Source organism: Moschus berezovskii, chromosome 26 (genome assembly GCF_049115385.1).
Source record: "Moschus berezovskii isolate FMDL1 chromosome 26, NW_MosBer_1.0, whole genome shotgun sequence".
NCBI classification, from domain to species: domain Eukaryota; kingdom Metazoa; phylum Chordata; class Mammalia; order Artiodactyla; family Moschidae; genus Moschus; species Moschus berezovskii.
In genome coordinates, this window is record NC_142485.1 from 10,756,061 (window position 1) to 10,769,739 (window position 13,679).

General features: G+C 38.2%; 1 protein-coding gene and 1 pseudogene across 2 annotated transcripts in view; both read left to right on the forward strand.

Moving 5' to 3' along the window:
* The window catches only part of ADAM2 (ADAM metallopeptidase domain 2), a 105,374-nt gene extending 99,709 nt beyond the window's left edge, over nucleotides 1–5,665 (forward strand). Inside the window, exons 19-20 of one of the 2 annotated variants that reach the window (XM_088832656.1) lie at nucleotides 4,298–4,453; nucleotides 5,632–5,665. In XM_088832656.1, coding sequence (XP_088688782.1) covers nucleotides 4,298–4,453; nucleotides 5,632–5,665 — 190 coding nt within the window. Of the gene's footprint in view, nucleotides 1–4,293; nucleotides 4,454–5,631 lie in introns of both variants that reach the window. The other variant, XM_055416274.2, reaches the window with a different exon arrangement.
* Nucleotides 5,666–7,289: 1,624 nt separating this feature from the next.
* On the forward strand, nucleotides 7,290–10,825 carry LOC129549257 (vasculin-like protein 1 pseudogene; annotated as a pseudogene).
* Nucleotides 10,826–13,679: the final 2,854 nt, after the last annotated feature.

A 13,679-nucleotide genomic window follows, 5' to 3' on the forward strand; every position in this document is an offset into this window, starting at 1 on the left:
AGTTCTTAACATTTCCACATTTATTCCAACTTTTGAAATATAGTATTTAAGACCATTTATTAGAGACTAAATGAAAAAAAAATTATAACATACTAATGTATTGTCAAGCTATTTCTATTTTAGTGGGAACAATTAGCTTATCTTCAGATTCACTGTAATTAACCTCTTCTTTCCATACACACACATGCTTTTCCCCCATGAGAAGAGAAGAGTATACTTTCCTAGCATCCAAGTTGGCCTCCTGATTGGGCTTTTCAGAATACTAATTCTTGGAACTCTCATTATTGGAATACTCATTCTGTTGAAGATGATTGGCTGAATTTGAAATTTGACTTTGAGACACAAAAATACAACCATGCAACTAAGCCCCGCACAAACTCATGCCACACAAAATTCAAATGAAATTGTTTAAGTTCCTAAATTTGGGGGTACTTTCTTGCACAAGTGCTCTCTAGATGGTGTATTTATATTTGTATAACAAGAGTCTAAAACATGTGCCATTAAGGAAAACTGTTGAAGACTATCAGTATATGTTGACATGGCCTCAAGAGGACTATTGGTGAGCAATTCAAAGACAGCTTAAAACACATTATTAGAATTTGGAGAAATAAGAGCATTTATTATGAAGTGGTGAATTGTGAAGCACCTTTGCTGCCTGTGGTAATGTGAAAAATAGAATTCATGGTTCTCGACAACAAGATTTCTAGGTAGATTGTAGTGATTTCCAGGTTGGGCAACTGAAATTACCTATAATAAAATGCAAGGAGACAGTAATTAATAATGAAGGAAAAGTTAAATTTTCAAGGAAAATGTGTATTTATATTCATAAAACAGAATTTTTGGCATGAAAATAAAACATGTTTATTCCTGAACTCTTCCAGCAAAATATTTTTAAAAGTAAGAAGTGGCTAACAACTAAACTTAAGATATTTAGTAATAAAATTTGATCTCAGATAAAAATTTTCAGTTCAGTTCAGTTGCTCAGTCATGTCCAACTCTCTGCAACCCCATGAATCACAGCAAGCCAGGCTTCCCTGTCCATCACCAACTCCCGGAGTTCACTCAAACACATGTCCATAGAGTCGGTGATGCAATCCAGCCATCTCATTCTCTGTCATCCCCTTCTCCTCCCGCCCCCAACCTTTCCCAGCATCAGAGTCTTTTCCAGTGAGTCAACTCGTCGCATGAGGTGGCCAAAGTATTGGAGTTTCAGCTTTAGCATCAGTCATTCCAGTGAACACCCAGGATTGATCTCCTCTAGAATGGACTGGTTGGATCTCCTTGCAGTCCAAGGGACTCTCAAGAGTCTTCTCCAGCACCACAGTTCAAAAGCATCAATTCTTTGGTGATCAGCCTTCTTCATAGTCCAACTCTCACATCCATACATGACCACGGGAAAAACCATAGCCTTGACTAGACAGACCTTGGTTGGCAAAGTAATGTCTCTGCTTTTTAATATACTATCTAGCTTGGTCATAACTTTCCTTCCAAGGAGTAAGCGTCTTTTAATTTCATGACTGCAATCAGCATCTGCAGTGATTTTGGAGCCCCCAAAAATACCAAAAAAATAAAAATTTTCAAGTATATGTTAAACCCCTCTGTTAAGGCCTCAGAAAAACCTTAAAGTGATGCTTCTTAGACACCTTCATCTATACAAAAGGCCCTTTGAGGTATTCTATTGGACTGGCTTATGAAACTCTCAAACAATAAGGCTACAATACATTATTTTATGGCAGCCTCACAAGGGTCTAGAACAGATAGACATATGTCAGAAAGACTTGTGGGTGTGGTCTCATTTAATGGAGTGTATTTTTCATTTGATACATATGAAATCCACACATTTTTAAGGAATTACATCAGCTCAGGCTGATCAAAATAAGTATGTTCTTCAAGTCCTCATTGAGTATTGGTGACAAGTAGACTGACAAAGCTACTCAGCTGTGAAAAGCGTGATGAGGGTGATTCCATGTGGAGAAAGAAAGCTAAATCACAGCACAATATAAAGAGCATAACCAAGAAATCAGAAGCCAAAAGTTCATGCTCTGTGTGTGTGTGATTTTAAAAACCAACAAAATTAACAGCGGCAAGATATACACTTTTCACAGGTTAATTCTAGCAGGGTTTTCCAGGAATAAATATCATTTAAAAAAAAGGTGGTTAAAGTGACACCTATCACCTCGTTGGATGAGGAAAACATATCCCTAATGCTAAATCCAGAAAATAAAGTTAACAAAGAAAAACTTACAGAACAATATATTTAATTAACATAAATGCAAACATTCATTTGAAAGTCAATCAGTACAATTCATAAAATTAAGAAATATTTTAAAGTATATCATTTTCTCATTTGTTGCATGAGTCATTTGACAAAATTCAACAACTATTTATGAATTTTTAAAAGGCAACGAACCATCAACAGAAGTAACAATATGAAATCAATATGATAAAAAGCATCAACAAAAAGATTTTAGCTAATATGTCTTATAATATATTTTACAATATTTTTTTCCAAAAAACTGAGAGCAAGGCAATGAAGTCTGCTTTTACCATGTCACTATCTTACCATGTCACTAAGTCCTAGCCAGTGCAATAAGTAAAGAACAAAAAATCAGGAACATAAAGATTAGAAAGAATGAGATTAGACTGCAGACAATATGATTAATTACTTCAAAAATCCTAAGGATTCTACAAGAACACTTCTAGAAGTAATAAAAACCCTTTGAAAGGTCAAAGAAAATGTTTAAAAGTCAGTAGTATTGCTATATACTAGCTGCAGTAAAATAAAAATCAACTTAAAATCAGTCCTATCTATAACACTATCAAAATGTAAAATATTAGGAATAAGCTCAACAAAAGATGTGCAATACTTTTACAGTGAAACAAATAAAAATGCCGATAGATACTACACACACAAATAAATGGAGAAATATTCCATGTTCATCTGTGGGAAAGTTTATTATTGCCAACATGTCAATTCTCACCAAATTAAATCTATAGATCAAAATACCCAATAATAAAAGCATGCAATATTTTAGATATCAACAATTTGATTCTAAAATACACACAAAAGTGCTAGAATAACCAAAGAGCTCTGCAAAAGAACAAAGAAGGATAATGTAGTCTATTTGCCTTATATCAAACTTAGGATAATATAGTTTTATATATTACCCTATATCCAGTGACAGACTATTTTTGGAGGGTAGAAGCAAGGATGTGGGGAGTTTAAGAGTCTTTACTAGAGTTTCTAGAAGTCATGTATAGATGTGAGAGTTGGACTATAAAGAAAGCTGATCACCTTAGAATTTATGCCTTTGAACTGTGGTGTTGGAGAAGACTCTTAAGAGTCCCTTGGACTTCAAGGAGATCCAAACAGTCCATCCTAAAGGAAATCAGTCCTGAATATTCATTGGAAGGACTGATGAGGAAGCTGAAGCTCTGATACTTTGGCCACCTGATGAGAAGAGCTGACTCACTGGAAAAGACCCTGATGCTGGGAAAGGTTGAAGGCAGGAGAAGGGGATGACAGAGGATGACATGGTAGGATGGCATCACCAACTCGATGGACATGAGTTTGAGTAAGCTCTGAGAGTTGGTGATGGACAGGGAAGCCTGGCGTGCTGCAGTCCATGGGGCCGCAAAGAGTCGGACATGACTGGGCAATTGTACTGAACTTAATATAGATTTAGTGTATAATTACAGTAGTCAAAAGGATAAAAACAGTTCAAAAGGGAAGGAAAGTCAGTTCAAAACATTTTAACAACTGAATATCTACATAAGACCAAATGAATCTCAGAATTATAACTTACTTCACAATTCATAGGGGATCAATGATAAATCTAAATGTAGAAGCTAACACTGTTCTTGAAAGAAACATGGGACATGTCTATATGAACTTGAGATAAGCAGGTTCGTAGATAAAGCATGAAAACACATATCAATGCAATGAAAGAATTTGCAGTATTTCTTCCAAAAATAGAGCACTGAGGGAAAATTCAGTTCTTAATTGAGTCACTATAGTTCTTTTCATCTATATTATGAGACAGATCTGAAAAGAGAACCACATGGAACAGGAGGCTCTTAATAAATGAGATGGAGCCAAGGCCTGTTCTGTAAGAGTTATCATAGAGGAGTCTAACTTTGCGCACTGATGCCAACTTATCCATTCACATAAAAATGCTAATTGTAAAATTATTAAATGCTTAAAATTCTTTCCAATGGTTATAATAAAATGCAGAAATGGTTTTGCTATATCCCTGGTAGTTACTTTCAAATCACTGGTGTTTTCTCTCCTAGAAAGACGCTATATTGAGAATGTTTACCGTTCCAAACCTACGAGATGGCCATTTTTCTTATTCATTCCTTTTTTCATTATTCTCTGTATACTAATTGCCACACTGGTAAAAGTGTATTTCCAAAGGAAAAAATGGAGAACTGAGGATTATACAAGCGATGAGTATATTAATTTCATATTTAAAATCCATTTCTTTTACAATTAGTTGGCCTACATAGTAACTTATCAATATATAACAGTATGGTGATGCAACTAGTAGTAATTCAGATTATATATTTACCTTTCCATGTAAATTTAATATGCAATATATTAATGATCAATATAATGAATAATAAAAATGTTTTTTAATCTTAAACAACTTGGACTTTGTTAAGAGTAAATTTAAGTAGCAATGATTTCTGGTTAATGATTATCTTCTTTAACTATTTGATCTTAACTATTAATTATGTATTGAATATTATTTACTTTTTAATATTTATATATTTCAAAGAGTTTTGCAAACACATTTTATTAAAACATAGCATGGAAATTTAGGAGAGCAGTTAAGCTTTAAGGAACTTCAGTAGAGGCAGCCAGAGGTGGAAAAGATTAAAATATAAATAAAAACATATTAAAATAAAATACATAATAGTAAAACTGAAAAATCTAGGTTATAGCCATGGCTACTCTATAGAAAAAAAAATTTAATTTAGTAACATAATAAAATATCTGAAAATATTCTTCAAGAGTAAAACAAATATTAAAATTGGTTTACTTCCTTTCATGGAAATTGCTATGAAATAATTTCTGCATTTGAGTTTTATATCTATGCCCTTCATTTTATTCAAGATGAAATGAATTTTATTAGAACATTTAAAGAACTTTATTAACATATTTAAAATTGATAATATAAATTAAAAAAGAATATATTTCATAGAAATATTCTGAAAAGTTTATGTAAAACTGCTGAAATAATATGTGACACATAAAATAGTCTCATAATTCAGATAATACTTAAACATATTAAAGGAATTTTCTTATATTGGGAGAGTTTATTGTGGGACAACGAGCAGAATGTGAATGGTAAAAAAATACATGTAAAGCTACTTAGCTAATAATGTTTTATATATATAAATATGATCTGAGTTCATTTCCATTTTATTACTGTTCTTTTTCTCATATTAGCCTTGCTTATCATTGAGAAATGCAATCAGTGGTGATATTCTTAAGTAGTGGCTGCTCCCAGATCTCAGATAGGGATTCAAAACTGTTTCAATACTGCTAGATACTATAGAGTGTTGTAGAACAATATTTGAAGAAAATGCAGTCTTAAATGATCATTTTTATTTTTAAATATATAGGCAACTGGAAAGTGAGAGTGAGCCCAAAGACTAGCCTGGAAAACAAAGAGTCCATGACATCACAGTAAGTATCAACTAATTTTAGGATGAGAGGGAGAAACAGAAACAGAAAATTTAAAGTATTACATAGATAGAAATAGTATAAGTGTATATTAAATGAAGATAGTAATATAGCTGCATATAATAAAAATCAAATTGAAGAATTTTTTCAATATTGTACGCTATATCATAGGCATGGTAAATTTGTCATTTAAAATATTTCTTGCAGTGCTATTTTTTTCTAATAATGCTTAATTCTTTTGCATTTGTGTATTCAAATGCTGGTTATAAACGAATTACATGATAGAACTCTACTTCAAAATAAGTACCTCATACCATTTGCTGAATTAATCATCATTTTTAACTTGACTGATCATACAGGTGATGTTTTCTCCTTCATTTATTCTTCCAGAGTAATTATCTTTGATGAACAGGAAAAATGGAAAAGAAAAGAAATATGCACTGATTACCTGGGATTCAAAACTTGCACATTATGGCTTTCATCTGTCAAGAAAAGATAGTTTTCATATATAAATTATATAATACCATAAATAACTTATTTGTAAGGAATGCATGTTTATGAGTTTGCATGTTACATATTTCTTATTTTTAAAGTTACCTCATATTAATTTTGTTAGTAAGCATTAACTCTGTTAATGAGTAGGCATGAGACAAGGAAAATTTATAATATAAGACATTCAATACTGTGATTAAAGACCACTGTTTTAAGTTGCAATGGTATGTAGTGATGTTATAGTCTCAGGTCCACAACCAATCAAAAGACAATAACCTTAAGATCTGGAAAAAAAATTTCAACTATGTGCTGCTTATAGAAGACTGTTTTAGATATATAAAGGCTCAAAGTATAAGATATGTATACTGTGAAACTCTGCACAAAAGAAAGCTTGATAGACTTTAACACTAATGCTTGAAAAAAGCATTAGCAAATATAAAGAAGAACATATCATAGTGGCGGCGCTAGTGGTGGAGAACCTGCCTGCCAATGAAGGAGACATGGGAGATGCAGGTTTGATCCCTAGGTTGGGAAAAGCCCCTGGAGGAGGGCGTGGCAACCCACTCCAGTGTTCTTGTCTGGAGAATCCCATGGACAGAGGAGCCTGGCAGGGTACAGTCCTTAGGATCACAGAGTCAGACATGACTTAAGTGACTTCGCATGCACACACAAAAAGAAGCTTTGTTATTCATTGTTCAGTTGCTCAGTTGTGTCTGACTCTTTGCAACCCTGTGGACTGCAGCACACCAGGCTTCCCTGTCCTTCATCATCTGCCAGAACGTGCTCAAACTCTGGATAGTTGATTGGATGGTTGGTTGCCATCCAACCATCTTGTCCTTTATCATCCCCTTCTCCTCCTGCCTTCAGGAGGAGAGCTTCAAGAAGAAGCTATAGTAATACAAATGTGTGAGTCGGGGTTTTCCAGAGAAACAGAAGCAAGAGTAGTTATAAAGATAGGTGGGAGAGGAAGGAGGGGTGAGGAAATTTATTATAGGAACAGGCTCTCATGGTTATGGAACCCAGGAAGTCCCAAGATCTGCCATCTGCAGTGGAAGAACTGGGAAATAAATGATAGGGTAATTCAATACAAGTCAATGCCTGAGAAATGGGGGTCCAATTATGTAAGTCTCAATCTGAGTCCAAAAATTGAGGACCAAGAATGTCAATGGGTGTCTGAAGATAGGAGAAGGTAGATGTCTCAGCTCAAGTGGAGAGCAAATTGACCTTTCTCCACCTTTTTGTTCTACTCAAGCCCTCAACAAATTGAATGGTGCCGACTAGAATTGCTGAGGGTAGACTGCTTCACTCAGTCTAATGATTCAAATACTAACCTCTTCCCAGGACACACAGACACACCCAGAATTAAAGTTTTATCAAACATTTGGACATCTCCAAGTTGACACATAAAATTAACCATGACACGTCACCCCCCTTGCCAACTTGGCAATCATATGCATCTCCTACAGCCATACTCAATCTTCAAATAAAGGTCATAACTGCTTAAAGTGATATAACTACCCTGCATACAACCCAAAATGTCCTAATTCCTTTCCAGAAGAGAGAAGATCCTTGAGTGATGCTTACTCTTCTGATATTTTATAATTTAAATACTATGAAGTAAAATTAAAAATATTTAGGGGGACTGGAGTCTTAACAGTATGCATACATGAAAAAGGAAGGAGCTGAAGTGATAGATTCCTGTAACCTTTTAAATGATTGAATAATGATGCCAACAAAGGTCCGTCTAGTCAAGGCTGGTTTTTCCCGTGGTCACGTATGGATGTGAGAGTTGGACTGTGAAGAAAGCTGAGCACTGAAGAATTGATGCTTTTGAACTGTGGTGTTGGAGAAGACTCTTAAGAGTCCCTTGGACTACAAGGAGATCCAACCAGTCCATCCTAAAGGAGATCAGTCCTGGGTATTCATTGGAAGGTCTGATGTTGTAGCTGAAACTCCAATACTTTGGCCACCTCATGTGAAGAGCTGACTCGTTGGAAAAGACCCTGATGCTGGGAAAGATTGGGGGCAGGAGGAGAAGGAGATGACAGAGGACGAGATGGTTGGATGGCATCACCGACTCAATGGACATAGGTTTGGGTGGACTGCGGCAGTTGGTGATGGACAGGGAGGCCTGGCTTGCTGCAGCTCATGGGGTCGCAAAGAGTCGGAGACGACTAAGTGACTGAACTGAACTGAATGATGAAAATGGATCTAAAATGACTTCTCTACTGAAGTATAAGATTCCTACCTTCTATTAACTCAATTTAGTCTTCAGGAACCTGAAGAACAAGTGAAATACAGACAACTGACGAGAAGAAAACCTCACTTTGGAACTTTCTCCATGACTATTCTTAAGTCCTGCCCTTCTACTTGTTTTAATTTTGCTGTGAATGTATAAATAGTGAAGACCAAAGAAACAGAAGAAACATTTGGGAGCTTTATACCAAGAAATTTGCCTTGAAAGCTGCTATTCTAGGAAGGGAAAGCATATCAAGTTCCTGTCTGTTTTTGTTTTGTTTTTTTTAAACAAGGTTTCTTACGTCCTTAGATTTTGAAGGATAAGACAAATATAAACTCATACCTGCAGACTATTTTTAGCAGCTGTGTAAGAATAATGAGATTTGTAAATTAAGGTCTTTGTAATGTGGATGTTTTGCTACTAGAGTTGACTACTCAGAAGATCTTTTATAGCTCTTCAATGTTTTATTTTTGATCTATCACTTCAATGACATTATTTGACCAAACAGAAGTCCATCTGTCTTTCGAAGCTATGACCTTGTTATGAACAGTATTTGCATTCACTGTGCGAATGCCCATGTATTAGCGGGTTTAAGCAACATCATAGTGCCATCACTCAAGGAAGTTGAATGAGGTGAACATTGATATAGCTCTTTCCCCTTCCCCCTATTTTTTTAATGTAACAAATACTTTTATGTTCCCCTCCCCCTTCTTTCCCCTTCTGCTTTGGGAAACGTGTCAGGAGCTAGAGAGTTTAAGATGAGCAATTGAGGGGACTGAGAGATTGATCCACACAGAGCCTGGCTTCTTTGTGCTTCATCATAAGGCGTTCTGTTGGCCAGTCTCATTAAGTACCCTTTTAACAAGAGAACCTCATGGAAATCCAGCTGGCAACTCAAGAGGCTCGGGAAGCAGGACCACAGAGGTTATACACTCCAGGATCCTGGCCATGAGGTTGGGTGCCTCACCTTGTCGAAAAGAGACACTGGACCTAAACAGCACAGCATGACTTTGTTCCTGCTTGAAATTTCTCAACACCACAGGTAGCTAAGTCACCTACAGCAACTTTCAGAAAACACAGAAAGCACGTACCTGGAGGAAATGGTAGGTTTGGAGTAAAGCCATAGTAGACGTAATTCCTCTGATGGCTTTTTCAACAATGGACCTCATCAAACGACAGGAGATTCTTGGCACCAGCCCTCCCTGTTCCACCATGATTCTGTGGACTTTGGTGTCTCTAAGGAGCATATGCTGGACTCACAGGGAACTGATCTGGTTGGCATGGCTCTTCATGAGGTCATGATGGCATAAGCCTGCATAGTGGGGGTGGCACAGAAAACCATTGACACTGGAACGGCAGCTTCCACTCCGTAGAAAGGCTGTACCTTTCAGAAAAGCCACCTACAGATATTAGGGAAGAGAAGAAAGAAGATAAGGTGGAAAAATTGCAGTTTAAAGAGGAAGACTTTCCTTCTTTGAATCCAGTAGCTGGCAAACAGAATCAGCCATGCAGACCCATTGGGACAACTTCTGGAGTGTGGGAAAACCCACCTCGTGCCAAGCAGCCCTCCAAAAAGGTAGTCCTCAAAAAAGTTTCCAAAAAAGATCTTGCTGCTGCCTTCTCAGCTGTATTCACCTCACCTGGATCTCACCATGCAAATGGAAGCAAATCGTCAACCATGGTTCCAAGTGTCTATGAGAACCTGGTTCCCAAGCCTGTACCACCTCCATCCAAGGCCAGTATGTGGAAAGCTAACAAAATGAAACACAAATCAGGATCCCTTTCCTCTAGCCGAGAGCCTGCTTTTAGCAGTCCAATCTCTGTTAGCAAACCAGCAGTACTGGCTGGTGGTGTAGTTTTCAGTTCTCCCAAAGAGAGCCCCGCCAGCACTTCTCCTCCGATTGAGATCAGCTCCTCTCCTCTGACCAAGCTGACCCGCCCAACTCCTGACAGGAAGAGCGAGTCCCAGAAGACTCAGGATGATGGGGATGGAGACTCAGAGAGCCGAGCCTGTGACGAGTCAGAAGGTTTGGTCAGCACACCGAAACCAAAGGAAAATGGAGAGGAAGGCTGTCATCAGAATGGTCTTGCTCTCCCTATAGAAGAGGAAGGGGAGGTCCTCTCTCTCTTTGGAAGCAGAGCACAGGTTACTGAACACAATGGGATGGCAGGAATATTCTGAAAATGATGAGAACTGCCTTTCCCTCACAGACGATGAGCTCAGACAGTTCCACAGGAAGACAGGGCAGCTGAGAAGAAATAACTTTGGGAAGAATGGCTTCTCACACAGTTGAAGTTCCAGCCTATTCTCCCCTTGGAGAAGCACTTGCAGAGCAGAGTTTGAGGACTCAGACACGCAGTCAAGGAGCTGTGAAACATCTGATGATGATGCCTGGAAGTAGGCGTATAAAATGCTCACAGTCAAACCTGACCCAGTAAACTCAGCTTGTGTGCTTAGGGCTTATACAGAAGAAATTATTCTTTCCCTTTTCCTTTTCTTATGTTATTGTTGAATATTTCACACACAAGGGGAATAATCATATTCTAAAGGGAGAGCAAGCAATTGGCTTGTTTAGCTTTTGTTGTTGTTCTTCCCTGTTATCTGCTTAATAGAACTTTGTGTGCTGGGAAAGATTTTTAAAACACACACGTACACAGTGTATATGGGGCAATGCACAGGCGGGAGCTGGCAGTGCAGAGAGCAACAGCTTCTACTACCAGCCCTTGGGGCACTCACCCCTGTGCTCAAGCAATCATTGTCAATGACGAAGTGACTATTGAAGTTATAATTGTATTAAATTAATGCTAATAATTTGGATATTTTATTTCTGGCTGCTCAGGTAATACTAGCCCTTAACCAAGCTTATGTAGTTTTTTCCCTTTTTTTTTTCTGGGTACAGCTATAAAATATTTCGATATAGGAAATATGTTATTCTTGCAGCCTTGATATTCAGAGTGGATTTTAAAATATAAATTTTTGTGAGATTTCAAAGATTAAAATTTCAAAGATTAAGATTATTTTGATAACATTATTTACAGATTTAAAAGATGTGGCTATCACAAGTATGTTGAGGGAGAAAACTGCTGCATAAAATAACTAACTTGGAATAAATCCTTTGCATTAATAAAAAAATTAAAAATATTTAAATACTTATAAAAGTCAATACATCTTATGTTACATGATAAAGGAATAAGAGATAAAGAAAACATTTTTGCTTAATATATGCTTCTGCTGCTGCTGCTAAGTCACTTCAGTCGTGTCCGACTCTGTGTGACCCCATAGACAGCAGCCCACCAGGCTCCCCCGTCCCTGGGAGTCTCCAGGCAAGAACACTGGAGTGGGTTGCCATTTCCCTCTCCAATGCATGAAAGCGAAAAGTGAAAGTGAAGTCGCTCGGTCACGACAGACTTGTAGCGACCCCATGGACTGCAGCCTACCAGGCTCCTCCGTCCATGGGATTTTCTAGGCAAGAGTACTGGAGTGGCTTGCCATTGCTTACATATAGACAAATGTATTCACAACAAAAGAAGGAGAATATACTCATGAAATTACAGTCTGCATTTCTATAACTGGTCACATGGTTGTAGCTGGTATTACTCTGATGCTTTGGTGATCCAAACTTTCATTTCTGGAAGGTCTGTTCCATTAGTAGTCCTTTCTGGGTCGTAGTTCTTCATTGACCGTGATTACAGAGCATGCCAATGCTGGGAGATGTTCCACAGGGTTTCCTTAATTCATACAGACTCTCCTTTACCTCCATTGTTGAGGAGTAGTCCAGTTGCTCTTTGTATTCAAGATCATTAGCTACAGCCAATACCTTACCTCCCTTGTTTTCCCGATTGATTCAGAGGTAGAAAGAGCAAAAGTGTCCATGTAGCAGTTTTAATTCCAATTAAGGTATCACTGTTGTGTTTCCAGGTGTAAGCATTCTTCCCTCTGGGACTAAGACTTCTAGGCCAACACAGCTTCAAGTCCGGAAACAGAAAGCAAAAATGCCGCTAGTGGATCATTTGGGTTGATAGTGAAGATGCCACTTCTATTTCTACCCTCAATTCTAGGATATAGGGAAGGTAAATCTGAATCCACAGTGTCTGTTCTAATACAGAAACAACCCTGCCAACCCTTGATGGAAGTGACCCAATGTAATCAACCTGCCCCCAGGTAGCTGGCTGATCATTCTGGAGAATGGTGCCATACCTTGGGCTCCTCTGTGGCTGGAAGGCTAGGCACTCAGCAGTGGTGCAGCCGGGTTGAGGTTGGTGAGTGGAGGTCCACATTGCTAAACCCATCCTGCCACCATGATCACCTCGGTCATGAGCCCCTTGGGTGAAAAGAGGCATGGCTAGGAAAAAGACTGACTGGTATCCACAAAATGGGTCATCCTCTCCACTTGGGCTATTAAAAACTGTTCCCTGCTGAGATCAACCTTAGGGAACATTCGCATGAGACACAAATCTCTTTCTTACCCATTCAGAAAGGTCTGGCTATTTCTGCTTCCAAGCAAATACACTCGCAAGTCTATTGCTCTTTTGTGACCTGCAGAGTTTGCAGAAGTAAGAGTTTTAGTCTGGACAAATGTCTTCAACAAGATATCCACCCCAGTTTGACAGCAGTTGGGGGTGGCTACTTTATAGGGGCCCCTCCATTTTGATAATAGTTGGTCTTCCAGGGACTTCTATATCCAGGTTTTAAGAAGAACTTAAACCCTGGGGTTTACTTTTGAAGAAAGTGACCCTATGCTGTATATTTAGTGGGAGCTGGCAGTGCCTTGTGGGCATAGTTCTGGATTGCCTTCTGAACTTCTCCGTGATTAATAGTGTACTGCCATTATACAGGCTCATTTTCTTATCTAGCAGCATGTCAGTGGTAAAACAAAAAATAGCAAAAATAAAAAAAGGCCTCCCATATGTCACTTCAAGTGGGCTAAGCCTCAGACCCCTCCTAGGGCTACACAGATGCTGAGGAGTGCAATAGGAAGCAAGGCTGTCCCGGGCTCACGAGTCTCTTGACAGAGCTCTGCTAAGATTTTCTTTAAAGGAAGGTTCACTGTCTCTATCTTCCCTGAAGACAGGGGCTGCCAAGAGGTATGTCGCTTGTAGTCTATCTCTAGGGCCCCTGTGAGCCCCTCTGTGATTTTGGCTTAAAAGAAGGCCCATTATTGCCCTGGAGGGATTTGGGGACTACTCATATCCTGGTATTGGGATCATTTGGTTGAAATGTAACTGCCAGTCTCTCCCCCACTCCCACCCCAGGTA